This window comes from Xiphophorus hellerii, chromosome 14 (genome assembly GCF_003331165.1).
Source record: "Xiphophorus hellerii strain 12219 chromosome 14, Xiphophorus_hellerii-4.1, whole genome shotgun sequence".
Taxonomy (NCBI): Eukaryota; Metazoa; Chordata; class Actinopteri; order Cyprinodontiformes; family Poeciliidae; genus Xiphophorus; species Xiphophorus hellerii.
Window position 1 is genome coordinate 6,814,334 of NC_045685.1, and position 15,613 is coordinate 6,829,946.

The 15,613-nt window shown below is 37.4% G+C and overlaps 1 protein-coding gene across 2 annotated transcripts; it reads left to right on the forward strand.

The window, feature by feature from the left end:
• Nucleotides 1-3,288: 3,288 nt before the first annotated feature.
• On the forward strand, nt 3,289-13,341 carry LOC116732323 (uncharacterized). 2 transcript variants are annotated; one of them, XM_032582411.1, is made up of 14 exons: nt 3,289-3,556; nt 3,783-3,815; nt 4,080-4,382; nt 6,597-6,947; nt 7,179-7,481; nt 8,620-8,937; nt 9,169-9,471; nt 10,286-10,561; nt 11,006-11,248; nt 11,356-11,469; nt 11,584-11,652; nt 11,857-11,907; nt 12,095-12,159; nt 12,533-13,341. In XM_032582411.1, exons 1-13 carry the CDS (start codon nt 3,520-3,522, stop codon nt 12,148-12,150), a joined length of 2,457 nt encoding a protein of 818 aa, XP_032438302.1. In that variant the 5' UTR covers nt 3,289-3,519; the 3' UTR covers nt 12,151-12,159; nt 12,533-13,341. The 2 variants fall into 2 exon arrangements, with proteins under 2 accessions (XP_032438302.1, XP_032438303.1); XM_032582412.1 differs by lacking the exon at nt 11,857-11,907 and having other exon boundaries at nt 3,292-3,556; nt 12,533-13,339.
• Nucleotides 13,342-15,613: the final 2,272 nt, after the last annotated feature.

Genomic DNA, 15,613 nt, shown 5'->3' on the forward strand with positions numbered 1-15,613 from the left:
CTATGTATGTGAGAACAAGCTTGCCCATGTTTAATTTTAAATTTATTTTTTTTACTGGAACCGATGTGGGAGACGCTGGCTGACACTCAATGTTCACACTAAGCTTAGTTTATGTTCACTTCTTAGAATCAAGAATGTGTTTAATTTACAGAAGCAGCACACAGAGGCGTCAAAGCAAAGAGAAGTTTGTGTTCACTTGATTGGCCCTCTTGCAGAAACATGAAGCAGGAAGCATAAAGCATGACTAATGCTGGTGTGCTGGCATCTTTGCAATGTCGCTTTCCACCAGTTATAAAGACAAAGTAGTAATGTCAACAAAAAAAAGTTTTCTTTTACAGTAGTTGGTGTAACTTGAAGTTCACTAGTTGTATCTGGATTTACAGGCACTCAGTGTTTCGGCTGTTTTGCAGTTTTCATGGAAGTTCGTTCCAGATTTGTGGTGCATAGAAGCTGAATGCTGCTTCTCTGTGTTTGGTTCTGGTTCTGGGGATGCAGAGCAGAACCAGAACCAGAACGCTAAGCCGTTCAGTGATTTATAGTGTTTTGATTGCTTTTGTTTTAAATTTATTTTTGTTTGTACATAGCTTTGTTTATTCTTTTAATACACTATGTTCAATAAAATCAAACTAAAGCTGAGAAATGATCAACTTTAAGTAAAGATAACAAATATGTTGCAAGGTTAAAAAAATAAACAAGCTTCTTGTATTTAACTGGAACACTTCCTCAAAACACCCTGCTCTAAGCCGACACCATTTTACTCAGTTTGTCACGTTTTATTATTATTCAGAACTCAACAACATTTAAATGTGAACAATTCAAGCTAAATGTTGTTTCTACTCTGTCATTAGTTAGTAGCTCACATTGCAGAGAGAACGCAGACGTAAAGAATATTTAAGTTCCTTCTCTAATAGACAAACATTAGATTTAGATCTTAAATCAGTTCAGCTAAACTGTTAAGTAGGAGTCACAGCTTAAATACACATGAAAACATATCATCTCCTAATGATGTGATATGGTAGCTAGATGATATAACATGAACGCACAACATGAAATTAAGGTTGATTTCATGCAAAACAATCAAGTTTATTTATTGTCCTTTGTAGTTGTGCAACCCTCCCCCCTACTCTCTCTACTCTCTACTTCCTCTTCTGAGAGGAGAGATGTGCTACCAGCTCTCCTTCTAACGGGTGAATTGAATTTCCTAAATCTGCTGGGATTTACCCTGTCAAGAACTGAAGTAAACTGTTTAAAGCTGGTCTCGAGAAACGACTCGCCTGGTTCCTGACGGCCTCCATCCAGGTGTCCCAACCTTCTTCCCCCTGTGAATTAGCCAGACTGCGCAGCCTGCAGCCAAGTAGTTTCACAGAGCACACCTGTTAACGTTCTCTTTACTACAACTTGCACTCGTTACTGAACCAGGTTGGTTTTAGTGACTCTGGCGAGTCCCAAGGATTCCATGTTTCCTCTCCAGAATCAAACATCACAGCTATTTTACAACCATCAAAGAACTTTAAGGCGACTCATTAACTGAATGTCCACAACATCTTTTAGATTTTCTTTATGCTAAATATTTTATTAGTAAAAAGTATTTTTGCAAGGGTCAGTACAGCTTAATTCAGTAGCAGAAATAATCAAATAAGTAAAATCAATCATCTAGTCTATCTTTCCCTAATGCCGACACTGAGAACTAAAAAGGGAACCTTTGAGAGAGACGGATGGAGTTTGGCGTTTCGAACCCCAGAACTGGCCTGATGATGAAGATGCTGCAGCAGGAAGAGGATGTTGATCGACGAAGGCAGGGATCTCTGTAGGTCTGATGAGCTTCTTCTCTGCATGGATGGTGAGGTCACACAGGACTTGGGTGCTGGCAGGAAGAGTACTGACTCAGAGCAGCAGGTCTCGGGTCTAAGCTCCTTTCATCTTGTCTCACAATCTTTCTGGTCTGTTGAGACGAACTGACCTCATGGAAGGAAGGCACCAGTTCTTCTTCTTTGCCTTTGTTCTTTGTCTTTGCCTTTATCGTCATCTTGTCTTTGGGGTCTGAACCCAGCTGATGAGAGAAGTGCGATTTGAAGCCACATGTTGCAGGCCTGACAGGTTGGTCCCCATGAGCCGGACAGTCTTCGGCTCTGTGGCCCCGGCTCTTCTTCAGCTGCAGAGTTCTTTGTCCATCTCGATCTTGGCTCAAACCTGCCTGAAGATCCAACCAAAGGTTCCTCTTTTGCACCCACCTTTTATAGGGTTTATTCACCCTTTTGGTGCGTTTTCATTGGCTAGCACTGATGCTGTGCTTGTTTCATTGGCTGACTGCTCAGACAGATGATCTCATATTTGTCTTAGAAACATTATATCCTGATGTCTGTGCTAATGTCTCAGCATTCAATGGTCCTTCTACATCCATTGCCTGCACAACTGTTTCTTTGAAAGGTTTAAGTTGTTCAACAATCTGCTTCCAAATAAGGTGTTGATCATCTCTGCTCTCCTGTTAGTTCCCCTTTTCCCCCAACCTTTAACCTACCATCTACCTCCAACATATCAGTGATCTTTAATTGCTTTACAACTTTTACACCATCTCAAGTTCAATGTCAAAATCACATTTATAATTTCTTTAGCTTCTCTGATTTAACATAACTTATTAGTTACTTTTATTATAATCTTAATGTGAGTTATTACATATTTTTTCTTAAAAGAAACCAAGAATAATCCATGATTCTAACCATTTGATACCAAAGTTACAATTACTTGTTTTACTTGTAAGTGTTCCCGCAAATGTAAGTGTAAGTATTATTACAAGTAAACCAATATTCATATAAGCATTTTACTTTGGGTCTTATCCAATTACTCAAAATGCTTAGTCTTCACTCTTTAAAACTTTCATGTTTTGAAATAAGGAATAGTCCCAACTATTTTTATAAATCTGCAGGCTGGAAACTTACTTCCTCTTTTTCCAGGAAACCTGCTCTTCCTGTTTTATGACTCTCTCTGTCTGACTATGATTTCTTATGATTAGATGGAAAAAAGAAGTAGAATTAAAGCAAAGTTTGCAGGAGATTAAAAACAACACACACACAACCAGATTGATTTTATTGAAGTTTAAGTCTACTGTTGGGCCTAGATGTCACTTGTGTGATTAATTTTAAAGGTAACTTCATTTATTGTTACTGTTGAACTAAAATCTCCGGCATGTGAAAGTGGGATGATCTCGGGTTTTCCTGACACCTTGAACAAATGAGTCACTAAATATATTTTAAGTGTTTTGTTGAATTATGTGTTTTTTCCACCAATGTGTAACAATGATTACATTTTATTTGTGACTGTTGGACATGAAGCGCTGGAGGAACAAGTGTCAACGTATGCTGTAGTGAAAAAAACACAGCAGTTGGTCAGAGTGTGAAACGGAAACATGACAGCTGTAAATAGCGAGCATTGAGTTTTATGCTCAGATCCTCTTCAGATGCTCGGACTTCAGTTTGTCTCTTGCCAAACCAGAGCGACGCGTCACCAGTGTAGGACGTGAAGATGGACCACGTTTTGCTCTGTGTGCTGGATTTCCTGAGTGAGTACATGACTTTTAATCGAGCAGATCGAGGAAAATGCGTGAAATGAGAAAATGGGGGTGAGATGGATTCATTTGTTGTGTTCACTTAAAAAAATAAACTGAGCAAACATCCGTTTTTACACTGTTCAGCTTCATACTGGCTTAAAACAAATACAGAAAGAAAACACAGCTATTTTCCATTTTCTAATAGATCTAATAAAGTATCGATCTTTATTTTGTGCAGTTCTCAGTTTTCTCTGCTGTGGAAACTCTCAAGGTAAATGGAAACTTCTTGGTTTTGAATGTTTATTTAACCATTTGGTTCTGATCAGCTGCATGTCAGCAGTTTTCAGGCTCCTTTAATATCATTTGTTCAATAAAAGAAAACAATTTTACTGCAATTTTAGTATCAAAGTTATTTGAGTGGATTATTGTCAATACTTTACAATTTTCTCCATGTTCATGTCAACAAGCCCATTGACTTAAAACATTTCCTGTATCATTTTGTTTTCCCCTTGTTTTGTTATTAATCCCTATCCAGTGGCAACAAAGTCAGTCCTGACTGTGTCTCCATCATGGCTGAGTCCTGGAGCTTCAGTGACTCTGAGCTGTGAGGTTAAACCTTCATCTGCAGGATGGAGGTTCTACTGGTATAAAGTTGTTCCTGATCTGTCACAGAACAACTACAGATATGAGCTGCTGCCTGGTAACATCAGTGGGACTGTAGAGAACTCCTCCATCATTACTGGACAGAAACACACAGCAGGATTTGCATGTAGAGCTGGAAGAGGAAGTCCAGAGATCTTCACTGATTACAGTGGACCAAAGTTCATCTGGTCTGCAGGTCAGTTCTGGTTTTGTCCCATCGATGCTCATGTGTTCATCTACTTTATCCATCCATGATTACTGCCAATCTTTAAAGGCTCTCAAAGATCAAATGCTCACAATGTTCTCCTCAGAGGTATTTCAAATTTGTTTAAAACAAAAATTTAAATTAACTCCATGCATAATCAAAATTGTATATGATTTGATGATATCTGCTGTAACACGGTAGATTTTGGTGATTTTATGTTTCTCTCAGGACTCCAAGTTCTTGGGTTGGGTTTTGTTTATTTCTGTGTTTTTCTTTTCCTCTTTTAGTTTGTTCAGTCGTGTTCTAGCTCACTTTTGTTTAACCCTTTTTGATCGCTCTAGTTTTATCTTCTGATGTTACTTATTTTGGTTAGATCTGTTTCGTTCTTGTCTTCCTTTATGTCAGTCCCTTGTAATTTCTAGTTATGTTTATTTTGTTACTCTAGATCTAGTGATTCTTTAGTGTCTTAGTTATTTCCTGTTCCTCTGTTTTCTCTTTCTCTCTGTGTGTGTAATCTTCCCTGTGCCAGTCTCTCTCCCCCTCAATCTACCTTAACTCTCTCCAACTACCCACCACTGTTATCAATCTGTTCATCAGCCCTGATCTATTGTTTTCTCTCTCTACCTCTGAGTATTTAAGCCCGTCTGTTCCAGTCACTAGTTGCCAGTTTGTCCTGATATCCTCTTCATCTTACTTTGTCTTTCTCCTCGTGTCACCAGTTGGATTATTTGTATTCTGTATCCTAGATTTTGTATCTTCTTCTATATTTAAAAGACAATGTAGAAGGAAAGACTGTCCAAATTGAAATAATTCATTATTAATATTAAAACAGATAAATATGACCTTTTGGGTATAAAAGCTTTTTCTCTCATCCTGGATGCAGCCCGTCCTGCCAGCTCTTCTTCATTGTTTAGCTACAGATGACAACAGCACCTCTGCTTGTCTCAGTCTCCATCTTAGCTTTTCATCTCCAACGTCGTCCTGATGTCTCTCTGTTACATGTGGCTGAATTCCTCCACAGCGCCCCCTAGGAATGTTTAAAATAAATCAATACAGACAATCATGAAATTCAGCCCACACATGGGACTTCATGGGATCTTTAAAAAAAGCCTCTTGAGCCCATGGTCCAAATCCAACAGGATGTCGGCCATTTTAGGATCAAAGCAACCATTTTGTCTTTTTTAAACATTCATCTGAGCAAACTCCTCAAAACAGCTTTTGACATACAGACATCAAAATCACTTAGCAGAGTCTCAAGGCATTGAAGATTAAAAGTTATCAAAATTGTTTTGCTGCGTCAAAACATGCAGACAAAGCCAAGCCTCAAATTCTGACCATTCACCATAAAACACCATAAATTGCTCACGATCCCACAGCTGGATGACATGTTATGTTTGACATAATAGACCAGTACTGAACACATTCTCATGCTAATTTGGTGACATCACCTTTTGTCAAATTCTTTCTTCTTCAGTTCTCGTCTTCTCTTCCTCCATGTTGTCCAGCTTTGTCAACAAACTTTTTTGTCTTCTTTTAAATCCTTTACACTGTTGACTGCAATTGGACAGCAACAAGATTTTTAAAAAGTTGGCATTCCAAGAAGCCTACAACAAAATGAAATTACAAACATAAGCAGTTTTATTTAGAAGTCTTATTCTAATTATGTTTCTGGTCTGAAAATAAAAGTGCAACATAGTTTAACAGAGCCATCTGTGAAACATCAATCCCTGAAATAGCACTAAATATTTTTATATTTTAACTATTATGTTCCTGTGTTTAATGTAAGCAAAGCTAACTTGAGGAATTTGCTAAAGCTCCTAAGAAATTACACAAGTCATTGTCTGCAAGCGATTAACGGACTCATTAAACCATAATCATCCTTCACCTGCAGGTTGCACCTGATTTCTCTCCTGGAGATCCTCCTCTGGGATTGTCTTATTATTTGTTATCTTTACACGGGTCATGGTAGAATGTGAGGGGTTGTATTCAGAACCTTTAGAACAAACTTAGTAGTTTTCTGGCAATCAGCTGACTACTAAACAACCAAACCAAAAATTGTAATTCAGTGATAAAAACGCAAAGACAAAAAAATGGTTCTATTTAACATGATTATAGCAAGTCTTAAACAACGAATGAAGAAAGTGTTAGGCTTTAGCCAGAGATTTGTCTGTCTGTGTTGATTCTTTTCTCCATGTTGTTTTTCAGATCCTCATCCAGCAGCTTCTCTCTCAGTGAGTCCTGACAGAGAGCAACACTTCACCTCTGAGTCTGTGACTCTGAACTGTGGAGGAAACTCTACTGAGTGGAGAGTGAAGGAGTTTATAAAAAACTATGATAAGTGGAGAGAGATGGGGTTTGAAGATTACTCTTATGGGTTAAGTTTTTGGGATGAAGATGATGAAATGACCTCTGAACACCAGATGTCAGATTGCTCCAACTCGTGGAAAATGACTGGTTCCTCATGTACCATTGACATTCAATGGTCCCATAAAGCAGTGTACTGGTGTGAGTCTGTTTCAGGAGAGTTCAGCAATGCAGTCAACATCAGCATAAATGGTATGTTCTGTTTCAGAGCTATTTAAAATGAAGCTAACAGAATTGGTTCAACTCTTCAATGTTTCTCTCCTTCAAATAAGAAACATCAGTGAATGTTTCTAGCAGAATAGTTAGACTGTGGTGTGGAAAACTGCAAAAAATATGGAGTTATAATTTCTTGCAGAGATTTTGACATAATAAACTTATTACAGAGCATTTGATTTATTTTAATTTAAATTCTTGGTCCAACAGAGGCACCAGATTCTGTCCTGACTGTGTCTCCATCATGGCCGAGTCCTGGAGCCTCAGTGACTCTGAGCTGTGAGGTTAAACCTTCATCTGCAGGATGGAGGTTCTACTGGTATAAAGTTGTTCCTGATCTGTCACAGAACAACTACAGATATGAGCTGCTGCCTGGTAGCTTCAATGGGACTGTAGAGAACTCCTTCATCATTACTGGACAGAAACACACAGCAGGATTTGCATGTAGAGCTGGAAGAGGAAACCCAGAATATTTGACTGATTCCAGTAAACCAACATTTGTCTGGACCACAGGTCAGTTATGTTGATTTCTTCTCAGTGCTAAAGTGTGATAAGGAGATAAATTAATTAATCTTATTTTGATATGAGACATTGTTCCAATTAACAATGAATCAAGAATAACAGAATGGACTCTGACATTATTTTATTCAAGGGTCAGAGAATAGAATGACCGTTGAGACTCTTGTTAAATCCATGAGTAAAGAAAGAAATAACTGCATCACTCTTTAATATGCACCATTTACGTAAGCATGGGATTTCCCACCAGCTTAACAAACAAGACGGTCTTTTCACATCTTCAACACAGCAGCTTTGTGACCTTGGACAACGGTCCTCGAGTTGAAGAAGACAATAACAACTTTTCAGAAAACATCTCTTAAGCAGCTTCCAGTGAATAAGCCAAAGTTGTTTTTTCACCACAAGTGTAGTAAAGTCATCATCTTTATCCATCCTAGTTTTATGTGCAAACTGCAAATGGTTATTATCAGCCATGATCCACACGGCCAAGCTCAGGGTTGCCTAATTGCTTGCTCTCACAAGTCACTGCTTATTCTCACAAAGCTCCTTGTAATCTCAGTCTCCAGTTGGGGTTCAGCCTCACATATCCCTCAATCTCACCACCCTTCCCCAATCAGCTTCTCTGTGGTCTTTTGCGGTCCCTGACACTTGCGTACCGTATGGAACTGCTGCAGCGTGACGTCACATGCAAAAGATTCCGGCCCCCCATCGCCCTGCAGGAGGGTAGATGTGGGCGATACCAGGAATTTTGATATCAATCCGATACCAAGTAAATGCAGGGCCAGTAACGCCGACATAAATATCGATAATAATACTTTGTCATATTTAATCTTCAACAATTCATGTTGGTGTTGCATGTTAATGTTGAGTTGTTGTAGGATGCTGGATTCAGGTCCAATGTAGGTCAACTATTCGCTACGATATACAGGACACATGTTTGTATCTGGCCACGAATATATATATATATATATTTATATATATATATATATATATATATATATATGTGTGTGTGTGTTTGTGTGTGTGTAAAAAAAATTATGTTTCCAGATTAAAACTAGAGAGCAGTAATTTGCCCCTTTTAAAATTATTTTAGCAATCTGTCTGTGTTGATTCTTTTCTCCATGATGTTTTTCAGATCCTCATCCAGCAGCTTCTCTCTCAGTGAGTCCTGACAGAGAGCAACACTTCACCTCTGAGTCTGTGACTCTGAACTGTGGAGGAAACTCTACTGAGTGGAGAGTGAAGCAGTTTAGAGAAAACTCTTATGGGTTGATAGGTTTTTGGGATGAAGATGATGAAATAACCTCTGAACACCAGATGTCAGATTGCTCCAACTTGTGGGAAATGACTGGTTCCCCATGTACCATTAACAGTCACCGGTCCCATAAAGCAGTGTACTGGTGTGAGTCTGTATCAGGAGAGTTCAGCAATGCAGTCAACATCAGCATAAATGGTATGTTCTGTTTCAGAGCTATTTAAAATGAAGCTAACAGAATTGGTTCAACTCTTCAATGTTTCTCTTCTTCAAATAAGAAACATCAGTGAATGTTTCTAGCAGAATAGTTAGACTGTGGTGTGGAAAACTGCAAAAAATATGGAGTTATAATTTCTTGCAGAGATTTTGACATAATAAACTTATTACAGAGCATTTGATTTATTTTAATTTAAATTCTGGGTCCAACAGTTGCACCAGATTCTGTCCTGACTGTGTCTCCATCATGGCCGAGTCCTGGAGCCTCAGTGACTCTGAGCTGTGAGGTTAAACCTTCATCTGCAGGATGGAGGTTCTACTGGTATAAAGTTGTTCCTGATCTGTCACAGAAAAACTACAGATATGAGCTGCTGCCTGGTAGCTTCAATGGGACTGTAGAGAACTCCTTCATCATTACTGGACAGAAACACACAGCAGGATTTGCATGTAGAGCTGGAAGAGGAAACCCAGAATATTTCACTAAATACAGTGAACCAAAGTTCATCTGGTCTGCAGGTCAGTTCTGTTTCTGTTGTTGCTCCTATGTTCAGTCATCACCTTCATCCATCCTTGTTTTAACTATAAACTTCAATATTAATTACCAACCAACCTGAAAATTCAAATGCTGAACTTTAGATTTTGTTAGAGATTATGTCTCTTAATCTGCCTTATAATTTTATTGGCTAAAAAACTTTGTTTCCTGTAAAAGATTCACATTTTCCTCAATCATCTTTTGACACTTTTATTAATAATTGATTTGTTGATTGTATGTACCATGCTGTGACATGGATGACATAACTACTTCCATAATAGGGCTGTATTGTGCATGAACAGATCTGACCAGTAGCAAGCGACTCCATCAGTGGTCAATGTGTGACATGTCTGATCCAAACTGGTCTGCTATCCTCCCCACTTTCCAGCTGATTTTAGTTCCTGTACCTTTCTCCTTCCTGTTGGTGTTTTCTCTCTGTCGATCATCTCTTTTTATTTCCTGTTTCTCTCTGATGCAACTGCAGCTGATGTTAAAAACCTGTATGATCATTGAGCGGTCATCTGGGTGGTGTAATGGGCAGCAATATAAACTCCAAAACATTCAAAGTGGACAAATCATAAAAATACTATAAATAAACATGCAGAACAGCAAACTTAAATAAATGAACACAGCAAAGTATTTAAAGAAAACATACAAGTTAGAAAGTTAAACCAAAAAATATATATATCTGCCCATGGAAATGATTTGATCATGTCTTTAACATTTAAGCTAAAGGATTTCTGAATGAATGTTTTTCTATCTGCTTGTGTTGATTCTTTTCTCCATGATGTTTTTCAGATCCTCATCCAGCAGCTTCTCTCTCAGTGAGTCCTGACAGAGAGCAACACTTCACCTCTGAGTCTGTGACTCTGAACTATGGAGGAAACTCTACTGAGTGGAGAGTGATGGGGTTCACAGAAATAACCAAAGTGTTATTTGTATCACATTGCTCCAACTGGGGGAAAATGACTGGATCTTCATGTACCATTAACAGTCGCTGGTTCCATACAGCAGTGTACTGGTGTGAGTCTGGATCAGGAGAGTTCAGCAATGCAGTCAACATCAGCATAAATGGTATGTTAATATGAAAGTTATTTTGTTCACCAGAGGAATTTTTAGGCTGAATGCAATAGATCAGTTATTTTTTCCTCTTGTTTTGCAGATTTAATGTAAATTACTTTTTATTTAAAAACCGTCATTCTTTCATCAAAGTCAAGAAGGCCTAGTTTTAGATCCAAAATAATTGCTTTTCATTTAATCTTGTTCTTATTATATATATTATAAAGTCTTCATTGTTGTTTCAGCTGCTGTTAGAAATGTTGATGCACATAGTTGCTACATAATTCACTAATAACTGAAATCCAAATATTTATTTGGCAAATTTTACAATTCAAATAAAAGATGCTCAAGATAAAATGTAAAACTTCAATGATGAAAATCGTTTGTTCAGGTTTTTCTCTAATTGTCTCCAGCAGCTGATTTGTGACTGAAGCTTAATTTTCTCTGACTGGTTTACAGATGAAGGTCTTCTCCTGGTGAGCCCCGTCCATCCTGTGACTGAAGGAGCTTCTGTTACTCTGAGCTGCAGACTGAGAGGAGAAAACCAACTTTCTAATGTGATTTTCTATCATAAAGACAAACTGATCCAAAGTGACAGCAGAGGAGAGCTGAATATCTCTGCAGTGTCTCAGTCAGATGAAGGTTTCTACAAGTGTGAACATTCAGGAAAAGTTTCACCTCAGAGCTGGATGGCAGTTAAAGGTGAAGACCTTAATACACTCATCTTATTGAATGGTTGTTTTAGTGTTTTTGTTTTGTGTCTACTATCATTGTCACAAATAATATTCCTCATTGATCTCTAAACACAGCTGCCTCCAGACCTGGAAGCTCTTCTTTCCCTGTTCTGTTGCTCGTCGGATCAGTGATTGGAATCATCGTTCTGATTCTCCTGCTGCTGATTTGTTACGTCCAAAAGCCAAAATGTGAGGCATCGTCTTCTGACTCGGTCATATTTCAACTAGAGCACATCAGCATCATAAACACTTATGCATTTTTAAATACACACTTTCACCATAAATCTTCTTTTTGTGGACAAGGTTGTGGTTCAGAGCAGCCAGTCGGTCAGGATGAACATCTGCATCAAGTTTACTCCTCTCTCCTACATGGTCAGTCTTTCACTTTGTCCTGAATATCAACTAATCTTTAAAACAGATTTTAATCAGAAAATATTTCCATCCATCCAGTTCAACTTTAATAGAAAACTTATTTCTTCTGCTGCAGCTTTAAATCTGTTCATTTATTAAGTTTCCTTCTGTGTCACAGACATAAAGTGATTAATTAATCTGTGTTGGACTTTCATCGACCTTTAGGTGACCTTTGTGTCTATGAAACATTCAGAGACCTTGAAAACTCTGGAAATGGTACAGTGTAAAGTCTGACTGTCAAATAATGTTGGAGGCTTTGTAAATATACCAGAACTCATCAACAATATAATCAGTTTCATTGTGTTTAGTTCAGAATGAAGGTGTTTCTGTTTGGTTTGTTTCTTGATTCAGAGCAACAATCTGGTAACAACAACATTTGTGTTTCCTCTAATCATGTGGACAGGGCAACTTGATGAATCAGAGAAGATCTCTGACAAAGTTGATGCAACTTCAGAATGAAAGAGAAAAGTAGGTAGAAAAAAATCTCAGCTGTAACAATTTATTAAATTCTCTCAATTGTTTCTGTTCTGATATTTTCCTCATTTTTTAAAGAGTGAAAATCCAGCACAATGTCAAAGTTAATATTGTTTTCCTAAGTTGAAGTCCTGCTCCATGACTACGATGCCAGTCGATAACAAACATTGGCAAACAAAGACTTGATTAAATGCAGTGAAATTTATTCAGAGCTAAATCAGTTTATAGCAGGTTCTGAATGAACCCTTTTAAATATTTGTATTATTTTTATCAGTGTATTGAATTGCTTTACTTACTTGCTAATAATGTAGCAGAATGAACCTTTAATATTTACCATCACTACCTTTGACTCTCTCTTGTCTTTCAGGTCCATGGAATGAAGTTCATCAGAACCATAACAGGAAAATCTAAATTTACTCACCATCAGACGTTTTCCTGTAACATCTCTCTGTCATGCAAAAAAAGAGGATAAACTGTATATATATATATGTTTTTTATATTTGCTTTTTGATTTTTCTTAGTCATGTTTATTATGTTTTGCATTTGTTGTCAATATAGGGAATCAGAGTTTTCTGTAGCTTTACTGGCATTTTTTATTTGATCTGATATACAATCAAACGAATCGTCCACAGCTGGTGCCTGAACTACCGAAGCCTTTTTAGAGCCTGACTGTAATGGAGTGATAGCGCCATCCAGAGGACAGTAGTAATATGGCCGATAGTCCATGTAATACAGCAATAGTAAATAAGGGCTAATTGTAAACTGTGGTCAAAGTGTAACACACAGTATGTATATTCTGTGTATAATCTTCTTTTGTGCAAACTATTTACTACTTAAATTCTCTCCTACAACGATCTAGTTCTGCCTACACTTTACACTCCAACATTTTTCTTGCTCCTGTGTTTGAGCATAAAAAGGGAATCAAACATTTAGTGTGACGGCTCCTACAGCAAGGAATCAGCTCCAGTTTGTGTCATTACTTTTAACTGTTTTGTATTTTGTTTTAAAACTTGTGCATATGTTTGCATTTCTTTTACTTTTCTGTAACCAGCTTGTTGTGTGTTGCAGATTTCTGCCCAGGTTCCTGTTGAAAATGAGATCTGGATCTCAATGGGGTTTTTACCCGGATAAATAAAGGAACTAAATAAGATAAAATAAATATTTTTAACCATCAGATTTTGTTGCATTTTTACTGTTCAACTGTTTTAGTACGTGCAAGAATGAGCTTGTGTTAATTTTGACTGTAACCGCTGTGAGAGATGCTTTCATAGACAAACGTTAAGAAAAGTGTTATGATACTTCATGTTAACACCAATAACTTTGTGCATTTCTACTTCCTGGAAACAAGAATGTATTTTTGTGAGCAGCTATCGGAGGAGGTGTGAAAGCATTAATAGTCAATGTTCTGTTGATGAACGTTCCTGCAGAAGCTTAGAATATCACTACTACTGGTGTGCTGACATCTCTGCAGTGTCCATTTCCACCAGTCCTGAAGACAAATAGTATGACAGAGTTTAGTTTCTCTTATTGATCACAACTTTAAACTCATAAAAACTTCTCTTCGTGTAACTTTCCTCATGGCATCGACTGTAACTGACATGATCAGAGTTTCAAATAAAAGATTATTTCATAAAGAAAACGATGATCAAACTTTTTTGTCTGAAAACAAAAACTTTTTCCACCGATTCATTGCTTCAAATGATTCAGCGAATCATTTCCGACTTTTCATTTGTTGCTGTTTGATGTGAAGCAATGAAACAATGGCTGTGAAAACTCACAGCAGTATTTTTAAAGGTGTGAAAAGGAAACGGAAGAACTTTAAGTAGTGATCAGACTGCCTCTTGTTCAGTTTGATGCTCAGTGTCTCAGTTGCTGCGTTTTCAGACCTAGCAGAACTTTCTACTGTTACGAAATAGAAATGTTTCTCTGAAACAAAGCAACACATCAGCAAAACTGGATATGAAGATGGGCGACACTTTACTCTTTGTGCTGCATTTATTGAGTAAGTACCTCAGTTTCTATTTATCGTGCTGCTGAAGAAAAATGTTTGAAATAAGAAAACTATAATGTAAGAGCATTATTCTTATAGTATAAGTGCAGATTATTCCTTGAGTTCATGTCTGGATCCTGGGTTGTTGAGTTGTTTTGAGTTTGATTTGACTCTAGTGTCATTATTTTGTTATAATTTTTTGTCAGATTTTCTTCCTGTTTTCCTTTAGGTCAGTTTGTCTAATTGTTTGTTTCTTGTTTTTAGTTATCGTTTGTCACTTTAGATTAATTATGTTTCTTTAGTTATTCTTTGGTGTTAGATTCATTTCCTGTTCAGTTGTGTGCTCTCTCTCGCCCCCTGTGCCACTTTCTCTCTCCCTCTCCTCAGTCTGCCTCCTGCTCCCTCCACTCACAGCTGCAACCTGTTTGCTATTGCTTGATAAATACAGAACGGTTGCTTGTCTGCTGCGATCTGAAGTGCTAAAAATGAGATGAAGTTCTTTGCTGCGTGTCACAGACGAGTTGTTATCTTTGCGCAAAGATCGAGCTGCTAAAACCTCTGATGACTCATAGTTATCATCTAAATTTGAACTCTCAGCTCGGCAAATAAGCACTTATCACTTTGAGATTTCTTTGAAATGTAAGGTGCGTTACAAATAAAATGTATTATTATTATTATTATTATTATCAGTTGGTTTCGCCCTGTTGGCGATGGTAACACAGGAATTTTTTCCATCTATAAGTTACTTTATATCAGTCAATCTGGGTAGTTCTGAACAAACACCTTCATTGAACTGACTATAAATATATAACACGATTTGTTAAATGTGACGGACAGGCCATGAACTTTAACCTTAACATTAAACCAGCTGAATCCACAAAGAGAGAAAAAGGCCAGGAGGTGATTCCAACCTTTCCCAGAGAAAGCGAGGAACATCTCCAAACAAACGAAATATCAGATTTCTTGGTGTGGCCTGAGATATATGAATAAAGGAAAAAGCAGAGATTGAGATCTCTATATAGATGATGTAAAGCGCTAAGAATAAAGTTTAAAGGTCAAAGGTCTTTGTAAATTGACTGGGCAGAAAAAAACCTTAATTTCTGCTGATTAGAGAAGAAATCTTTCAGTTAGAAATAAGGGGCCTGAATCGAGTCTGAGACAAATACTGAGAAGTCTCGAAGTTTAGGAAATTGAGTTTTTTTTAAAAGAACATTTATGTGAATTAAACTGCAGTATGTGTTTCCTTAATTTCTTTGTCTGAGATCTCTGGAAGAGGAGTTGGAGTTAATTTGTGGTCTTGGCTGAATAATTGTGGTCCCAACATAAGAATATTCTATTGTGTGCACACATTAAAATTGACCAATGGCTAGTTAAATCAGTAGCCAACTAAATTTATATATTTATAAATATAATAGTCAATAAGTTATATATATATTAGAATCCCCAGGGAGAGAAAAT

Coding starts and splice junctions, on each gene's coding strand:
- LOC116732323 (XM_032582411.1), top strand. CDS start 3,520: ATGGACCACGTTTTGCTCTGTGTGCTGGATTTCCTGA. Junction 6,948..7,178: donor AGTCAACATCAGCATAAATG/GTATGTTCTGTT, acceptor TTGGTCCAACAG/AGGCACCAGATTCTGTCCTG. Junction 9,472..10,285: donor AAAGTTCATCTGGTCTGCAG/GTCAGTTCTGTT, acceptor GATGTTTTTCAG/ATCCTCATCCAGCAGCTTCT.